Here is a 20284-nt window from a genome sequence, read left to right as displayed (position 1 = left end):
TCTGATATGTGTGTTGGTGTATGTTTATGCATGTTTCTGTCAACAAGTAGGACCCTGGGTCACATTTTTGTCTAAAGAGGAGTGGGAAACATCAATGTCCAGTGTGTATTGTAAAATCACAGGTCTTATTCGAGCATACGGGCCATCTGTGGAATTTATAGACCTGCTTTTGGTATCTGTGGTCAGCGAGCTTTTGTACTATTCAACAATCACCCATTATAGAACTGTCACATTACTCTGCATTAATCTTCACCTACTCATCCTTCATCTGCGGGTTGTCCCACTCTTATTCCATCATTTGCCTTCCGCCCTCACACTCTCACTATCGTACTGTACATTCTTTTACGTTAGAATGTGTTTCTGTGTTAGAACAGCATGTACCCTGCGTATTCTCTCGTATGTTAATGAGTGAGATCATGTGTGACCTCAACGCCCCTGATCAGTAGATTATACGGCTGTGAGTTAAAAGTCTGCCCCCTATCACTTTCATTTTATTTCATTGCTCTTGAGAAAATGGTAATTCCTAAGGAAAGTGCAGAAGATTTTAGTTCTTCATATAGAGTTTTTTTATGTAGAAGCTCGGGGTATGAAAATTTAAACCGTATGAATAATCTCATTTTAAAACAATCCACAAATTGCTTCGGTCTCTCTCTGTGTTTCTCTCACACACGCAACCCAGTGGAAGTACATTTCTTTAAAGATCAATCAAATAAAAGGTAAATGCTCAAAACTATTTCATAAGAGTGAGAATCTGAGAACTGAGTGTTCACCATTTTCTCACTATTACCTATGAGCACTACACTCTCAGAAAGAAGTACAAAAGTGGTCACTGGGGCGGTCCCTTTTAAAAGGCACACCTTTGTACCTAAAGAGTCCATATTTGTACCATAAAGGTACATATCAGTACCTTAAGTGTGCATATTAGTGTACTAAAGTGTACCTTTTGAAAAGGTATCACCCCAGTGTCAGCTTTTGTAAAAATAAATTCTGAGAGTGTAGCAATTACTCAAAATCCCACAATTTTCTCATGAAACCTCAATTAGTCATCAGTCCTTTTATATAATCTGTTTACTCACTTTTGAGGTTGCTTCATTACTCACTATATTCATTTCTTTATTTCTTAATTTGATACTCAAAAATGTGTGGAATAAAGTGAGATAATTCTTGAATCTGTGAAACAGTATTTCAGCCAGTCTCCATCTGCATGTCCATTGATTTCCAAGTAAAGCTGTGAGAAATCTTGTGTGCAGAAAAACACAGCCCTGATTAATTTACAAGATAATGACTGCATCCTAGATCTGAACAGAGATTGTAAGATCATTGTGGCACCAGAGGGAATTGCAAAAATAACTATTTCCAACTGTTCATTTTATTTTCATACAAAACTAGTCATCCTGGATTATTTTGTAAATTATCTCCAGAAAAACAAGAGGATGACTTGCCATGACTTATAATATGATATTTTATGAAGGGTTCTCCATTAGATGAATTAACTTTTTATTGATTTGTTTGCAAAGACTCACAGGATACACATTTTTGTGAGATTCATGGGGTTTTGTGCATGCATAGATGGCTGAAGGGTCTCGAACAAGAGCAAACATGTAATTGCCCATTATTTTTTTTTTACTATTTTTCATTCATGTGCTGAAAATACAAACATGAATGCAGAACAAATTACAGGACACTTATTTATGCTGTAGATAACATGTTTGTGTCAACTACTGACCATTGGCACACACACACATACACAGACGCATTAAACAATGGGCACTTCTGAGCTGTCATTAGTGTCACACACACACACACAATGCAGGTTCCGTCCACATGGCACAAAGAACTGCTTAACAAAAGAGAGGGAGAGAGACTTACATATCACAGAACACCAGACGTGAGCTAAACAGCCTCCATTCTGACACCCACCCAACACACACACAAACATGCTAACACATCCATACACACCCAGCATTCAGCTGTCCAATAAATTCAAATGTCAGCCTGCTTCCTGACATCAGCTTCTCATGTACTGTACTTTTAGATGGCATTTAACACACACACACACACACACACACACACACACATACACAAACACATGAATGTAGAACCCTTTATTAATTTCTAACATTTACAAGTGTTTGATTATAATTTTTGGGGGGATTTTTTTGTGTTTTTTGAATAATGATGAAGGCAAAATATTAAATTGCAAAGATTTATATTTACTGGGTAATCCATTATTTTATGGGGGGGGGGGGTAATGACTTTATAAAGTGAGCAGCATCATGTTATTTTTACACAGAGATTGGTGGCTCTGATAATTCAGTCGGTTGACTATAACAATCTTTTCTCGTTTCATTATGCCAACGGGGATAGTTCAAAAATGACATAAAGCATTTCTCGTGTTTTTGACTCAAGTTTGTAACTCAATAAATATTCTTTTTTTTCACAATGCTTACACACAGTTTTTTAACATTTCTCAAAACTCTACACACAAAACCACAAAACACATGCACAACATGCAAAACGTCACACACGTCTTGCAAAAGCAACTTCTTTGAAAACATTTTTTTGCATAGTAACTCTACACAAAAACATCAAATAATTAGCCATGTACACAAACTACACACAGATGTGAGAAATCTAAAACACTACTCTTGTGTGTCTTTTGTTTTTTCTAAGTGGCTCTCGCACATATTGTACATGCATATGCATAAATATATACACTGTATATACAGTAACTGACGAATTTTACATAGTTATGCAACTGAACTGAATCAATGGTGAACTGACTTGAGCTGTAGAATAACACTATTGACTTGCTATAGAGCTGCTTTACAGCAGTAAGTGAATTTGATTCTTTTGTGAAGCTATAGAGATGAGTCCAGTCTCTTACTGGTACTGTACTCCCTACAAATATATCACAGTGAGTGGACGAGACTGAGAGTGAGTGTTTCTCGAGACCTGGGGAGTGACCAGAAGCACTGAGAGACTCTGCTTATATGTGTGTATCCAGGCTCTGAAGTAAACATGAGGTTGCTGTATTAGCTGTCCTCCCTTGAACACTCACATTCTTCTGTGACACACATAGGATATGGGTCACTTTAGGTCATTTTTTTTAAGTTTAGCATACATGTTTATGTGTGTGTGTGTCTGTGTTAGCAAGACTTTGTAGGATTTTCTGCAGGCATGTATATATTTGTATTTCATCGTGTATGCATATCCAGACATTGTTTTGTGTTTTTTTTTTTTTGTGCTTCTCGCTTTTTCTATGTTTTCATGTGAGTGTACATGCAGACTTTTACTAGTCAGGAAGTGCCCTTCTCATTAGGAATGTAGAAATCATTGGATCACAAACAAACGGTTACAGAGATCAGACTGTGAGCAGGACGTCAGAGAGAGTCTCCCACTAAAAGAGTCCATTGTTCATAGCTAAAGAGAGAGAGTAGCTGGGCTACTGCCTAAAACCACATTCAGCCTCATACATATATGCTCACCCACTCAAACACACACACAGAAGTGGCTGTCATAATTTGGTTAGAAGGCTTTCTGATTAATTTAATTTTAACTTTCTGAGAATTAAATATTTATAAAAATGAATTTTTTAAATGAGCATATTGGAGGACTATCTCAGGACAAAAATAAGCAAACTACTACAATAGGTGTACTTGAAATATATGAAAAATGAATACCACTTCCAAATGAAAGTTAATGTCCAAATACGTTTTGGGGGCAGTTGTTTGGTACTCTCATGTTATTTACTCTACTTAACCAAAGAGGTCACTTAAGTACATAGTCATATTTACAAAGATGCCTTAATTCATTGCATATCTCTTCCTCTCTCTCCCTTGTCTTTTACAGTCTTTATAACCTAAGGGATTAGAGAGACAGAGAAAGGGAATGTGTGGGTGTGTGTTTGTGTGAGAAAGAGACCATGGGCGTAAATGTGTGTGAATAGCTGGAATGCTAAGTAAAAGGGGCTGAAAAGTAAACAGAGAATAAAGAGACAATGTTATCTGGGATCCACAACAACACAATATGGCAGCCCAACATACTTTTGAACATTTTTATTGAAACTGATTGAACAATAAGAAAGAAAAAAAAAACAATACACAAAGACAAACTGTATTCTGACATCAAATGGCAAAATGATATGATGGAATAACAGAAAATAAAGAGGAATCTGGCAAGCCAAAACCACAAAATATCGTTGCAAACAACTGCAGTGTCTTGTCAATATTATAAATTTATTCTTTATAATTCAGTGCACCTAATACTGATCTCGTAAATCAAAGCCCAGGATAGCAATGCTATCGAGAAAGAAACGCAAACCCCTTAACACTGACAAAAAGAAATGCAAACAACTCAAATATACCATGCAAAATGTCTGTATGCTGTTAAAATGATGTAGTCCAGGCTGAGGAACATCAGGATTTTTAAGATGCATGCCAATAGCAGCTATGCGCTGGAGCTAAGCGGATTGGAACACACAATAATTTATGCGTTCCAGAGGAAATGATGTCACTTTTGGAATGGGTGACAGTTAAGAACAGCACAGTCAGGCACTCAGTATTAATGCACTTCAGACAAGTAAATCTCAAGCACTTATTGTGTGCTGCTCCCCTTAACTCATAATTAAAAAGAATATTTCTTAGTTAATGCCGCTTACACATCTTGAGAACAGAATGTGTCCTCAGCATCTGCTTATGACAGTTCATAGACTGTTCATAATGCGTCATAGTCCTATTGGACACATCTGTAGAATTGTGAAATATTTTTTCTGTATGATTTTTACACTCAGTGGAATAAAAACATACAAGCTTTTGCGTGCATGGGCAGCTGTTTGTTTGTTTTTGTTTATTAGGCCCTTCACAAATTCAACATTCATTTAATCTCCTGTTACACTAATATGCATTAAAAAAAGATACTGTAACTACCTGTTGCCTCCCAGTGTTGGGATAAATGAGACTTTTCATGCTAAATAAAGGGACTTGTGGGCACTGGGATGGCGTATTTGTGGGAGGGCATATTTTTTAATGGGATAGGGGATGGGACACTCTCCTGCTCCCCGTACAGTCCTGGATGGATGGTGAGAGTGCTGCTTGCATTGATTTTGACATCAGAATAATAGTTCAGAACTTCCTGGATTTCTTCTTATTTTTCTTCTCTTCCTGTCGTGCCTTTCTTTTCAGGGGCTGGGAAATAAGAAGAGCGGAAATGCAATTTAGCATAAATACACCACAATCAGACACAAATTAGTTTGTATCCATGTAACACAGACAAAGATTACATGACAATGTATATTAATAGGGTATTTCAGTTGTATTTATGAGTTTTATTCATACGTTTGACTCAGCTATGACCAAACATAGAAAATCTAGAATTTTTTTTTAGATCATATGAATTCAATTGGTTATTTTATTTTATTATTATTATTTTACCAAATTATTATTATTATTTTGTTTGGGGGGGGGGGGGGGGGTCACACCATGTTAATACCACAAATAATATAGCATGAGCACCACTGTGTTGCTACACTTTTTTAAACAGTACATTTGTACAATGTACAAACATGCCCTTTATGAGGTCACTTCCCTGTTCAACATTCTGATCCCTGAATGATTCAGTGGTGTTTTTCTCCAATATTTGCCATTTGGTTGGACACTGTGCACTGCTTGGAGTAGCAACATAGTTTTGTCAAGCTCTAACATGTTTACCATTTTATGAGCAACTGGGTTACACTAATTCATATGGGTTATCAATGAAACAATAAGACAGTTACAGAGATCAAGATGCTCTCTTGTTTTTGAGGCTTTCGTTTCTTTGCAGTCCTACAACATAGAAAGCATTTACCGTTAGAATGCAATATTTCACCTCAGCCATGTATAGAGAACACGTTCCTAAAGCAGCCAGCTGCATCTGTTAAACATTATTGTTAACACAACATTGGACTCCATTGACTTTTAATTCTACGGGCAAAAAAAACACAATTTGAAATTGAAGTTTACAATTTGAAATTGAAATTGAAAATGCTAAGAAACCATATAGATTTGGAATTGAATGAGGGTGAGAAGATAATGTCATTTTTCTTTTCTTTTTGGGTGAACTAACTCTTAATGATATTTTTTAATTAATAATTGTAAAAATGTACTTTTACCTTAAAATGTTATTTATTTTCTTGTACTTACGAGTATTGGCCCATTCTTCTGACCACCAAGATAACCACAGCAATGACAATAATCCCTAGGATCAATGCACCGATTACGATCCCCACCAACTGTCCTGTGCCCATACCTGGAATGAGGAAAATCACCAGGTATCACGGCAATGGCTGCTCATCCTCACTCACACACATTCTGAATTCACATTCACACCATTAAAGGTTGTTCTAAATGTAAATATAATAGCAAAGTCCACACCTCAACTTGTACAATTTTCTTGATGAATGATGAATGATTAAAACACTTATCGTTCTTGGAGTGAACAGGCCTTTACTCTAACAATATTTACATTGTATGTTTGTGAGTATATTGTATATCTAACCTTCATCCTCCTCTTTATCTGCTGTCTCTGATTTTGTTTCTTCTTCTTCTGTTCTTGCAATGACAGTGGCTTTAGGGCCGGCTGTCTCTTTAGGTCCAGCTTCTGTTGATTGTGCTGTATCTGTTGGGGTTGTTATTTCTAATGGGGCATCTGAACGTATCATTGGTGCTGCTGTGGAAACCGCTGGCACTTCTGTTGAGGCAGCTGCTTTTGTAGTCTCAGGAAAAGGCTCTGGCGTTGAAACAGCATCTTGAGGAGCTGGTTCCACTGTTTTGGCTGTGGAAACAGGCGGATCTGATGCAAGATTTGGTTCTGAAGTTGAATCAGTATTTGTTGGCACCACCAGAGTACCTGGCACAAAAACAACAAAACGGTTCATAAAAATCAGAAACCCTTAGATGTTAATTTCAACGTAAGAGGAGAGAGTCGGATATAAATGGAGAAATTCCACTGATGCTGTTTGCTGTGTGTTTTGGTTCTCCAGTGGTTGTATTGGATGGGATAAGCCAGAATTTTCTCATGGCCTGCCATTAATAGCAAGAACATTCCGGCCTTCTCCATCAGCTTAGTAAACACACACACTTACACATTCACTTAGACATTTACGTACAAAAACTGTCTGCCACTCCCCCAATAGCTCCAAACTAATGAGATCACTTCCTTTCTAAATCATACCTTCAGCCAGAGTGCCAGACTAATTGTCTCACTTCCTGGGTGGAGCCAGCAATAACTGCACAGAAGGAAATGAAGCAGTGGAGAAAAAAAGCAAAAATGGCGTGTTTCCTCAGGGCTGATCGTTGATATTTCTGCATCACTCACAATGACCTCAGCAACCATTAGAGACGCAGCAAAAACTGATCTCAGATCTGTGCTTGTGTCTAATCCAGATGGACTTCACATTAGAGACTTTCTCTTGGCGATCCGAGGGGAAACTCCCTTTACAATAACACCACCTCAACTGCTGAGCTACACACTTTAAAATATCAAACTCAGCATGCATTGCACTTCAGCTCTGGGTGAATAGCAAATTACTGTTTCGCTTCTTTAGTAATAGTTTTATGGAGAAAATTGTGTATTTTACTGATGATTATGTGACCCAGACACTCTCAGCAGTTTGGAATTAAAGGAGTTCTTCACCCAAATGAAAATGTGTCATTATGTACTCATGAGGGTGAGCAGTTTCCCATATGACTGTCTCTCTTCTGTAGAACCCTAAAAAGAAATTTCTGAAGAATATCCTGGCGTTCTTTTTTTTATGAAAAAATATGACACATTTTAATATATTTAATATATGTTAACAATATCACACAAATAGCCTTACTTGCAGTTTCTTTCTAATTTTTTACAAAAACAAATACAGCACTAGGAATTTCTGAGTAAAAATGGCTTCTACAATAGTTTTATTTTGTTGTACTTTTATGATATGTTTATGGTACTTTTGAATTCTTTTTGAAGTGTCTCCTTCATTGTATCTGCATTGAAAGAACAACCAGCTAAATTTGTCATTATGTAATCCACAGAGCAGAGAGTTATACAAGTTTGGAATGACATGAGGAGAGTAAATGACAGAACGTTCATTTTTGGAAGAACTATCCCTTTAATAATAGGTTTCCACACAGTTTGTTATTTTAAATCCATATTTATATAACCTAATTAACTGGCCTCCCAAAATAAAGCATTAAAACAAGTTAAGAACTTTTACGTGAGAGTAGAAAATTATTTAATTATAAGTGGGTGTCAAAAAGCAATAGAAAGACGGACAGAAAAATCTGTCACTGTTACTTTCCATAGTGCCACATTCAAACAAAACAGTCCAGTTAAGAAACATATTTAAGTGTGGGGTGTGGTCAGAGATCACATTGTCCTGTGTGTATGTGTGTAAGTGTCAGTTTGTGTGTTTATATTAATGTTCTTGTTGACTGCAGCTAACAATCAGCTCATTATGTTAGAGACCCCAACAATTAGTTCTAAGTATGGCTCTCTTTCCCTCCAACCACTACCACACACTCACATAAATACACACGATGTGATGGGAGGAGCAGAGCACGGAGAAAGAGCAAGCTGTTAGGCTGCATGGCCAGCGATTGTAATTGTAAGTTATGTAAAGCATAATGTACAGTCAGTCCCTCATTATTGGGGAACAGCGGCTTGTGGTGGCCACTCATTATGTTAACTGACAAACACTACATCAATATTACAGTAATAGAAATACAGTAGCGATCATTTCATTTTCATGACATTTGACAACTGATAAGTAAGATGGCACCAATTGTGTTAGTATGAATGTGAAAGCGTGTCTGAGAGACGTGACAGTAGTGACCAGTTCGTTTACCTGGACAAACGGACTGATATCCACATTGTTATTATCGCAAGAAGAGAAAGCACATCCATTTTTACCTTAAGGATTTTACCATAATTTATTGCCAAACTGGAATTTGTTGTCATATTATTTAAATGTACTACTGAATCATAAACACACTAGTGCAAATGGTTTTACTGTTTGCTGCACTTTGTTATGCACTTTTGCATTGGACAATAAGGAGGATTAAAAAGGTACTTATTTACCTATTGTGGCTAATTAATCGTAAGTCTCACACATTCACAGGAAATACCTTACTACTTGATTAAAAAATAAGGTGGATACAACGTGGACTTTGGCAACAGTCCATCCATTCAATCTCCAAACCGCTTGTCCTGTGTAGGGTGGATTGGCAGAGATAAATAATATAATGAGAAACCATTGTGCTAGAACAGACTGCAATGAGTCAAAACCCACAAATTTAGAGCAGGTATGTGTGTGTCAGTGAAAATCCACCCATTAGATGATCAAATCTATGACCAAGCCTGAAACAGTTTCCTGACGAAACTGAAACCATAAAAGGCAAAGACAAGGAAAACGAAAGGCAAATATAGAGGAAAAGAGCATAGAACAAGGGAAATAGAGCACAAGAGGCCAGTGTAGGGTGTCTGTTAAACAGGGAGGCAGAATTGTTTTGCCGGAATACAGAGAGGAAAGATTGATCTTCCTTTACCCAAACTAATTACTTCCAGTCTATCAGATTAATCTCAATATATTGCTTCAGCATGTGTGTGTGTGTGTGTATGGTGTGTGCAATTTGTGAGGGAGTATGCTGCTGGAATGTTTTAGTTCAGGAAGAACAAGTGAAGAAAATCTCAAACACAAATTCCCTCCTTCACCCATACACACACATACACACACATCACATGGCACCTTATGAGTGGGCAGTAAAGGACATAGCAAGTGAAAATTCACTCTTATCAACAGCACACATACACATACTTAGGCTCTCACACGCACAATCTCCAGGGAACAAATATCTCAATGCTAACACACATCCTAATCATCCAACCAAGGATGATTTTAAGTTATCAATAACAACATTGTTAAAGAGTGAATTTAGATTATGAAGATCATTTATATTGTGTTGTATGGAATTAATTCAAATACATAACAATAAAGTCAGTCTAGGGTAATCTCTATCAGACAGCACTTTAAGGAGTTGATTTGATTCAGAATGAGGACTGGATTTGATTTCTTTTTGAGCTAAAGATCAAGCGGAACAAAATAATTTAGATGTATCAAAACTCAGTTTGCACTCTTAAGTTGAATATGAAGTTGTTTGAGGAGCACTGTAAATAAGTTGGGGTAAGTCTGTGGTAGCAGTCAGAGACCCTGAAAGAGTTTTAGGGTTCACGTAGCTAAATTAACGGTCAGTACACCCAATACCTCACGTGCCAGTTTACCATTACTCTATTCATAACACACACAACACATACCAGGCTGACTTAAGAGATTTCTGAAAAGGTAAAAAGTTCACAAAACAACATGAATCTATGTCTCAAAAGTAATCATATAAACAATGCTGGATCCTAAAAAAAGGAGTACTGAGCAGAAACGTATAACAGTCCGATGAAGCCCGCATTTAGAAAACAGGGAGTGGCACCAACAGACTGGGAGAACAGGAAGAAAGAGAGACAAAGGGCAGAGGAAGAAAGAATGAAAGAGACAGAAGGAAGTCTGGAGAGGTTGATGCTCTCTGATTGCAGGGAGTGAAGTTTTCCAAAGTTTGAAACTTGCTGAGCATTTTAATGGGATGTTAAGAGGGCTGTAACCAACCCTGAGCAGTGAGTCAAAGGCCCTGCAGTTTAAAAATAACGTACATGCCCCTCAAACTGAGAGGGGTGAAATCTTGATACCCCGCCAAAGATGGTTATAAGCGACGGGGTGAGGAGAGGGAGAGAAAGAGCTCTTTTTCTCTCTCTCAGGCCTCCTCGGATGTAACCAGCCTGTGTGTACTAAATGTTCGATTTCATCCCTTAAATATAGAGTTGGCTCTAGTATTAATGCACGTGTAACCCTGCCCAGAGTGAAAGAAACAGAGAAGTAGATCAGTGCTGACTAACTCAAAACGGGTATTACAATCATTGCACCGTTACATCATTTTCCCAGCACTAGGTCCACATGAGAGAAACAGTTTATCAGCACAGGCCTAGATGTATGGATAATGTTCATCATGAACAGAAAAGCACTGAAACATCTATAGATGCATGTAATGTAAAGATGATTTTTTACGTTCATTTACTTGCACTGAAAACCCTGTATATATTGTAGCTGATCACTAAAATACTACAATGAATTAATGATCTAAGTAAAGAAAAAAAAATATCATGTAAAAAATTAAACATTATAACCTTTATAACACGTCTTTTTCCTTTATATACTCACATATAAAGCCAAAACACAACTCAGATGAGAGCGAGAGCGAGAGAAACATAATTTAGTGTAATCATGAATAAAGGATATGACTAGAAACAGATGGACAGCATGGCCAGAGTGTTTGAAAGAAAGCAGAGCTCCCTGTATGTGTGTTTACTTACTTGCTTGGGTAAAGGTACAGAAAGGGCCCGTCAGGGTGACCAGTAGCAGTAGTATGATCCTCACCATGGTCACTTTTGGTCACTGTTCGTGAAGAGGCTCCTGAAAGTGCACAGCAGACTGTGGATGAAATGCTGGCTCACACGCTCAGAAGTGTGGCTTAAAAGTTGGTTTGAATGGAAAGGGGTGGTGAGGTCTGAAGCAGCAGTCTGGACATAGAGCCAGAGTGAGAGTGAGTAAATGTGCTTTAGTGTTTCTTCAGAGGGTGAGGGTGAGGGGGCTGGGCATTGGTATAGGTGGTCCTGCCCCTTATGCCTTAAATTAAATCTCTGTATATCTGTCTTGCTCTCTCTCTCTCTTTGACTATATAAACCTGAAAACAGCTTCAATATCACCTTTTTATATTCCTTTTTTTTTACTTTTACCGTTGCATTTATTTTTCTCATATACATATATCAATCTTATGGAACATGTTGGATATGCTGTATTTATTCTTATTTGAATATAAACGGTTGTGATTGCTAGACAGTCTGATTAATGGTTTACTTCTGAAAATATGGCTTTCAACAAAAAAACTAAAATTAGATGTGATTTAAGACAGTAGCCTACTGTTGTACAGACTGTAACAGTTATGGCTGTCCTTTATAGCCACGTTGTGTAGTAATTGTGTGAAATTAAATATGGCGCACACCCTGACTAAGGTATATTAGATTATGGGAATTTGTGAATTTAGGATGTAATTATGGACAGATTGCGCTTGAAAATAAGAGTTTTCTACTACCACGAGGCCTATGCAAAACCCTCCAGCACATCAGTTTATGATTCTGAGGAATTGGAGCAAGAAAAATAGCCTGCTTGACGCCGAATTATTTTCAACCGTTGAAAAAGTGTGAAATGGCCTGTGAATGTGAGGCATTTGTTGGGTGTGAATGCCGCCATTTAATGCTTCCATCTAGTGGCTACTTTGTGTAATTACAGGAGCACAATGTTCCTACTGTCTGACAGCAAGCCACTCTCACATATCAACAAGACCACACAGAAAATGTGCATTTCTTGAAGACTGAGGGTAGTTATGAATTTTAATAGCAGCACATTTAAAAATAATAAATTAATTAAAAACATTTTTAGGTTAATTCCTGTTATTTATTAAATTTTCATGTCTATAGGCTGTGTGATTTAAAACATTGGATATAAAGTCTTTACAGTATCACAATTATAGGTAAACATTTTCTTTCTTCCTTTCCCCTTTCTCTAGTGAAAATGTGTCAAACAAAACGTTTTATTGGGAACATTGTTTTAATAGAGTAATCTAATTTAATCAGGTTTCCTGTGTCCTCAGTTGATTTGGTTCAGAATGAGGACTGGGCAAACAGCATTAGCAATGGATTTGTTGTATTCTTTGATGCTTTGTGGTATTAACTGGTGGGTCACTGTGAAGCATTCCAACATTTTACATCAAACAGAAAACTGGTATGGTAATATCAACATTTTGCAAATAACTCTAATGCTAAACTCTTAGTATGCAGTTCCAAACTCAGCATTAATCTCTCTTAGAAAGCTCAAAGGGTACTGCATAAGAGGAATGACCTCGGTGTATTTGAAAGACATTGTTTAAAGACATTCTTTTAACTCATTCAAACAGCTTCACCTCATCAAAATTTAAAAGACTAAGGAAAGAGACACCATAGGCTACACACATCACACAAAAGACCCCAGGTGGAGGGAGGTCTCTTAAGTAAGGAGAGAGAGTAGGAGAGTTAAATCAGTTTAGCTTAGAATTAGAAGCAGAAGGGATACTTAAAGGAAATACTCTTACTCACATAAACATTCAAAATATGTTCACACACACATTCCCAGGAGCAGTGATCTTAGATGCTTGCAGAATTGCCTGCTCACCTTTTTCATACAGTGAAAGAGAGAGAGGATGCAAGAAAGAGAGAGTGATAAGGATGGAGGAGGTATGAATAATAAGAGCAGAACAGAAACCAATTCAAGAGTATATAACAATATTTACCAATAACACACACACAGGATGGCAGATGTTCCTCCGAGTCTCCGTCAGGTGAAGGGAACTCAAATACAGCGGACAGAAGACAGTGAGTATCTGTTTTCTTCTGCCTCTGCAAACTCAAATTGAACTTCTTACCTACGAGGTTTATAAAATAAATCAGTAATAAGTCAATCTTATTCTATGATAATCTGTATTATTTTCATTCAAGTTTTATTTGTAGTGATGTTAAAAACGGTCTGTTCGGTTGTTTACAGTTGTTCAGATTTTTTGTTTTCATATATTTTGTCTATTTTATACTCATTTTTAATTGGCAGATGATGGCAGATGGCACTGTAATTCTATAAATTCCATTTTCATGTTGTTCATTTATTGTTAGTTGATAAATAGCAATTTTAGTTTATACCAGGCATTATACAGAATCTTTATTTTACGTTTTATACTTTTTTTTTTTACATTAAAATTTGTGAACATAAACATATAATAAATGGCTTATTAGTCTTGTTTATTATCACAATTTTAAATACTATTGTTTTCATATTTAAATTCACAATGGTCAAGTTATTGGATTTATTCTCTGATTGAGATCCTGTATGGATATGGTGCTTTTTACTTTAGAGCACAACCTTAAGCCTTCAAGGATACTGTCAGATTAGCCTGAAAAAAAGAAAGAAGTAGAAACATAGTGAGAGAGAGAGAGAGAGAGAGAGAGAGGCTGTTTTATTTGATTGCTTTTGTGTGGGTATGAGTGAGGCAAAAGAAAAAGTGCAGAATGTTAATTTTTCACCTTTCTCAGCTTTTCTGTGGACTTCTACCACTTTTGTGATTACAAATGATGAGGCAGATTATTCCACACACACAAACACACACACACACACACACACACACACACTTTGTCTTTCCGAGGCTGCGGTTTCTGTACTTTCTGTAGATGTTAGATGTCAGCAAACTCATTCGCCTGGCTGCATTAACTCCTCTCATTTACCCTGCAGTCCTTTACCCCGAGTGCTGTAGGAACACTTCAGCAGAAGCCTCTTGGATACATTTTTTGCTGCAATGACAGGGCCTTCTGTCCAGATGTACTCGAGCACCCAGCAGCGCACTGACCAAAGGGCAGCTGTTAAACATGACGTATCGCAAGGACCCTCACTTCACTTCAGACCATTTCAATGCAACACAGCGGGACATTTTGACATCACTGCAGAGGATTATTTGTGAATCTCCAAAGAACAGAGAAATAGGGAGAGAGCTGCTTCATTTCTCTGACCTTTGCTGTCAGCTCTCATTATATCAAAAGCTTTATTTAGTCTGCCCGACACCTTTGTGTTACTCTCTTGCACACACTTAAGCACAGAAAGATTTAATGTAATTTTGCCAAGAAAAGGACGGTATCAAATGCTGCAAAACATCATTGTTACTTGTTAAATCTAGTGTATATGGTTTAATATTTACAGCAATATTAATTTGCTGAATATTTACTCAGACCACCCAAGGTGTAGATGAGTCTGTTTCTTCATCAGAACGAATTTAGAGAAATTAAGTATTACAGCACTTGCTCGTCGATGTATATCCTCTGTCTGCAGTGAATGAGCGCCGTCAGAATAAAAAAATCAAAAGTTTTCAGCAAATTTTTGTAAACTATTCTTTTAAGCCTCCACAAACTTTAAACCAGCTACAACTAGCAAACCAGTAAGGTTACCAATAAGTTTAAAGAACCCGACAAAGATGTTTTCCCCTGTTTTTATACAGTCTATGGTTTTTCCAGGGAAATATTATTAGACTATAGCATCTCTGTTGTGTGAAATGTCTATCACTTTCTCACTCTTAAATTGTTCAGCATGTCTTCACTGCTGTTTGAAATCCTACAGTTTAAAAACCTTTCTTGAAACTTGAGTGTTAAATGAAGATGTGTCTGCAGGAATTAAATGTGAGAGAACATTGTATTTCGTGTGTGTTTGTTTTAGCTTCGCAACATCATATTTTAAATTCAGGTTTCAAGATAACAATATAAATAGATGGAATAAACTGTGTGTTGAAGTAGAGCCTTGTACTGCCTTGTTTCGCGTTTCCTGCCTGCCTCATGCTTAACATAAATTATAGATGATTAATTGTAATAGACAATATATTGATAGGATATTAAGGAATCCTGTGTGATCAGCTTTTTGCTCTTTGCTCATTTTGCTCTTGTTTAGTTACATGACCATTAGAGGGCGACATAGATCCTCAGTGTAAGGTACACGAGACGCCAATCATTTACCACTGAAGAAGGTTGCAAACACATTTCCCTGTGAAATTGCATAGCTCATTTCGTTTCATAAAACCCATAAAGCCTAAAACCACACTCATAAACAGTATTAGAGTAGTTATTTAATTCAAAGCATTTCTGCACAAGCCCAAGATCTACATCCCCAACCCTACTTTTTTTCTTTCTTTTTTTACACTTAAAAAGAGTGTATCATGACTCAGGAGCAGCATTTGATCTGTTTCAGTGATGGTGAAGTACGCACACATTCATGTTGTTGCAGCTGAAAATGAGCGATGTGCTTCAAGATTAGGACTGACAGCAGAAGTCAGTCTTGGCTTTTAAATATGCCTATTTCAGCAGAGTCACACATCTGATGTTAGAAATAATAAGAAACCTTTGCTCTGAACCAATCTTCTTCTTGTTTATAGTCTCTTTGACAGAGCATACTGTGACATTTATGTCATCCTCGTCCCTTTCAGTGTTGTTTAGATTAATTAACATGCATCTATTAAAGCTCTCTAAAAGATAAGTGGTATAATTTCACTCAAGCATCTGCCATCAGCGAATGAAATGCTTCGAGCTGTAGTAATGTGTAACCCTCATACAGATATGAGAGACCAATTTAGATACAGCTTTAAAAATTATCTTTTAAATTGGTCTTGAAAGAGAAAGATTTTCTCCCTGTTTGTTTTTATATCCACTTTGAGACTATAAAAACTCAGTGAGAGGAAGACAGTGAAGGGTTGTGGTAGAAAAAGATGACTCCAAAAGGCAATAATGTCCGTCTGTATATTTATGAACTAAATAAATCTCTGAGCGATTCAGAAGATGTTTTAGGGTGTGATAAATCCTGACCTGTGAGCTGCTTCCACAGTTGTACATTAAGATTTAGATTTTCAGTCTTTCAGCTTATATGCTGGGAAATATTGCTGCCTGTCGTGTGTGAATTTGTTCTTGCATTCAGTAATATGAGCAGGTCCACATAAAATATTTTGACTAATTTAATAATGCCTTCACACACACACTCTCGTGCAATGTCTGTCTTTACTGTTTATGAAAGATTTTAGTGTTTTAGTATTTCAGAAATATTGTCATCTGACTGAACTGAATAATTTGTAATTATTTACATATTATGAATTGAAAATAAATGTAAAGTATAATTTCTTTTTAAGTATGAACGGATACAAATGTATATGTTTTTTGTTATTTTATATATTTATAAGCAATACAGTTGAAATCAATAAAATGTATCACAATCAGACACTTTCATTATATTGAAAAAATAAATAAATACAATATTTTAGTAATGCACATTGTTCCACTCAAAGTCTTAAGCATTCTAACAAAATGAGGGTCAGTAAATAATGACAGAATGTTATTTTTGGGATGAACTGTCCCTTTAAGAATTCGCAATCTCCTTGTGACAAGGAGATTCTGCTTCTAGATGCACTGCTCATTAAGGCATAACTTAATTTAAAACTCATTAAATTAAACAGAAATTAAATCCTAATTAACTTCAACTCAGTCTAAATGGAAAACAGTGATCACTCAGGGACTGTCAGTGTTAATACTGCCATTCATTATATTGTGGCCTCTCTTTATCAGCTACAGTATTCTATAACTGTGTATGAATGTACATGTGCTTGTCCCCCTGCAGAGGGTCAGCTTCGTTTGTATGAGTGGAGAGAGAATCTGGAAGATGAAGAGCAGGCTTCATCACTGCTTTTCAGAAGAGAAGCACTTCAGAGAGCCATGACACTCATGACACACCTGCAGCTCAGTGCACAGGTATAGCCAATCATGTTCCTTTATGTCAGTTTCATACAATATTACTATATACACACTGTTGTTTTTTAATCAGAAGCAATCAAATGTGACAGCAGAATTATATATATACCTAATATATATATATATATATATATATAAATATATATATATACATATACCTAATATTCTGAAAAAATGCACAGGAGAATGTTATTGTGGTCAGTTCGGATGTGTTCCAGTAGGTGTGAGTATTTGTGTGGTTGGGCAGGCAATTTCCCTATCCCATCTGCTCCTCCTGGCCGAATCAAACCCTGATGAGCCGAAACCTCCCCCCTTTCCCAGACCAGAGATCCATCAGCCAACCTGCCACTCAAGCCCTAGGGGGGGCTAGAAATGATAATGTTGCTGCCATCTTCCTGTCTTCCTCCTGCAATTTTTAATAACCCGAAGCACACGCTAACATCTCACGCCATTCCCTCGCACATAAACACATTTATTTTGAGTGAGCTTTTAATAGGGTTACAAGGTTTATCATAATTAAATGATTAAAAGCCTTGTTGATTCAAGCCTTGCGCTACACATTAATGACCCTCAGTACGAATCAAGGCTAGACGGGACCTCGCAGGGTCCAGACTAATCTCGCCAGTGAGTCCCTGGGGGACTGAGAAGGTCTGCAAGAGTCAATTTGCTATTCCTCATCAAGCCTATCTCAGCACACACGTGCACACACACACACACACACACACACACTGGTCAGTTTGCTCAGGCCCAGCTGGTTCTCAGAGGGTACATGTCACAAATGACTAACGTATCCCATAATGCCATCTGCTTCCGATATCCCAGAAGGCTTCCAACCAATCAGAAACCCATGGTCACCAAAGAAACACCTGACTGACATTAAAGGGCTGGCTGTTACCATGGTGATGAGCCCAGATCTGATGAGTGCTTTAAACACCACAACAAATAGTTTTAGTGGTTTCATGCATATGTGTGAGGTGTGTGCTTAAGAGTCAGTTTGGGATCGGACAAGATGCTTAGTAAGTGTCTCGATAGGTGCATGAGGTTCTGGCTGGGCTATTGTGTCTGGTTGTGCAAGAGCTACATTAATTGTCTCTCCTCTCCTCATTTTCCTGCTCAGCAGAGCGGAGAGAGAGAGATGGAGAGAAAGGGAGAGGGCAAAGGACAAGGGAGAGGAAGATTCAGAGGGGCATAAAGAGAAGAAGACAAAGAAAACCAGAGGAGATTAGACAAAAAGTGTAAATAAGAAAAATGGGATCTCATTCTTTCCCTTAAATCTCATTACAGTAAAGCCGGAAAGTAGTAATTAAAATTAGCATGATGAAAATAGTTTCTCAAATAGTGAGGATGCTTTATCTATAAAATAGCTGCTGGATAAGAGATCCTGAAGGTCTGTCTCTGGGGTTGGAAAATATTTAAAGGGATATATTCCAAAAAAAACATTTTGTCATCATTTACCCACCCCCATGCATGTAGTACCAAACCTGATTTTCTGTGAAACACAAATGATATTTAGAAAATTTAAAAAGCATCCTTCAAAATATCTTGTTTTGTGTTGCTCAGAAATAAGGAAGTCTTACAGGTCTGGAACGACATGAAAGTGAGTCAATGATGACAGATTGTTCATTATTTGGTGAACTGTTCCTTTAAGTGTTGCAGTTGTTCAAGCACTGAAGAGGTCAATGGAAACAGTCTCTCCACAAGGGATTTTCGGTGCTGTTTGTGACTGACAATAAACACATTGAGGGAGACAGCTGAATGTCACCCTCGCACAGCACTCTGACAGCAGCCTGGAGGAAGTGATGTCATAAACCGATGGAGGCGTTGTCATCCGCTCAAAAAAACAAGCTTGAATGCATGTGCTATATTTCACACAGTATGTTGCTCACCTGCAGTTACATGTTACTGTCCTTCTCTTTAATGCTGGGATTTTTCTGCTTAATTGATGAATTCATCCAGCAGTTACATACATTTTGTGGTCAGCATCATGCATCCTGAGAGGGGCGTGGTCTGTGAGGTCATTGGTCAGGAACGTGGGACTAAATTAACCCAGAAAAAAATGGACTTAGAATGAAATAAAGTCTCATTGCTTATACTGAATATCACAGTATACTTGCTACTATTTTTTTGTTCAATGGAACACATGAAGATGCAGTCACATTAGTGAAATTTCTGTAATTTTTTTGTTAAGAGAGTAGTGATGCATGAAGCACAGCTCACACAAAGTCACTTTAAAAGCAAAGTTGTTGTAAAATAGTAAGAATAGTATACATACATTCCATACTGATCATAGTCAAGGTCACAAGAACAAAGCCAGTTCAATGGCAGCTATGTTTTAAAGTCAGCCTTTCACTAAAAGCAGGTAATATTGAACAGTCATCCCACTGGAATAGCTTTCACAGAGTGATGTATGTTAAGAGGACTTTGTCAGATGGTTTCTGTCTTTGGGTGTGGTTAATACTCTTTTAAGCAGTTTAGCATTACAACATACATTAATAATATAAAAGAGAGAATGAGCAGATGATCTATAGTGATTCCACCCAGATATGACAGGACTGACCGCAGTCAGGAAACTCACATTAAAGTGGAATAATTTTGTTTATACAGAGGAATGAAGAAAAAGACTTTTCCGTTTTGGAAGAAAGTGGTGTTAAGGGGATTTTTTAAATGAGTCTTTTATTTTCTTGGCCCTAGTTCAAAATAAAAGCTTTTGAATGTCCTACCACACACACACATTTGTACCATTCTCCCAAAACCACACTATTCTGCCAACTCAGAGATGACCGAGGTGAAGAATTTGAGTGGGTACAGTACA

At 37.2% G+C, this 20284-nt stretch overlaps 1 protein-coding gene across 1 annotated transcript; it reads right to left on the bottom strand.

Annotated features, from left to right (window-relative positions):
• Positions 1-4043: 4043 nt before the first annotated feature.
• LOC113078393 (proline-rich receptor-like protein kinase PERK1) lies at positions 4044-11664 on the bottom strand. Its single transcript, XM_026250726.1, has 4 exons — positions 11434-11664; positions 6535-6885; positions 6180-6285; positions 4044-5186 (listed from the first exon to the last, which is right to left on the bottom strand). Exons 1-4 carry the CDS (start codon positions 11498-11500, stop codon positions 5180-5182), a joined length of 531 nt encoding a protein of 176 aa, XP_026106511.1. The 5' UTR covers positions 11501-11664; the 3' UTR covers positions 4044-5179.
• Positions 11665-20284: the final 8620 nt, after the last annotated feature.

This window comes from Carassius auratus, unplaced genomic scaffold, assembly GCF_003368295.1.
Source record: "Carassius auratus strain Wakin unplaced genomic scaffold, ASM336829v1 scaf_tig00025657, whole genome shotgun sequence".
Taxonomy (NCBI): domain Eukaryota; kingdom Metazoa; phylum Chordata; class Actinopteri; order Cypriniformes; family Cyprinidae; genus Carassius; species Carassius auratus.
The sequence above is the reverse complement of the archived record's forward strand: the minus strand, read 5'-3'. Positions and strand labels throughout refer to the sequence as shown.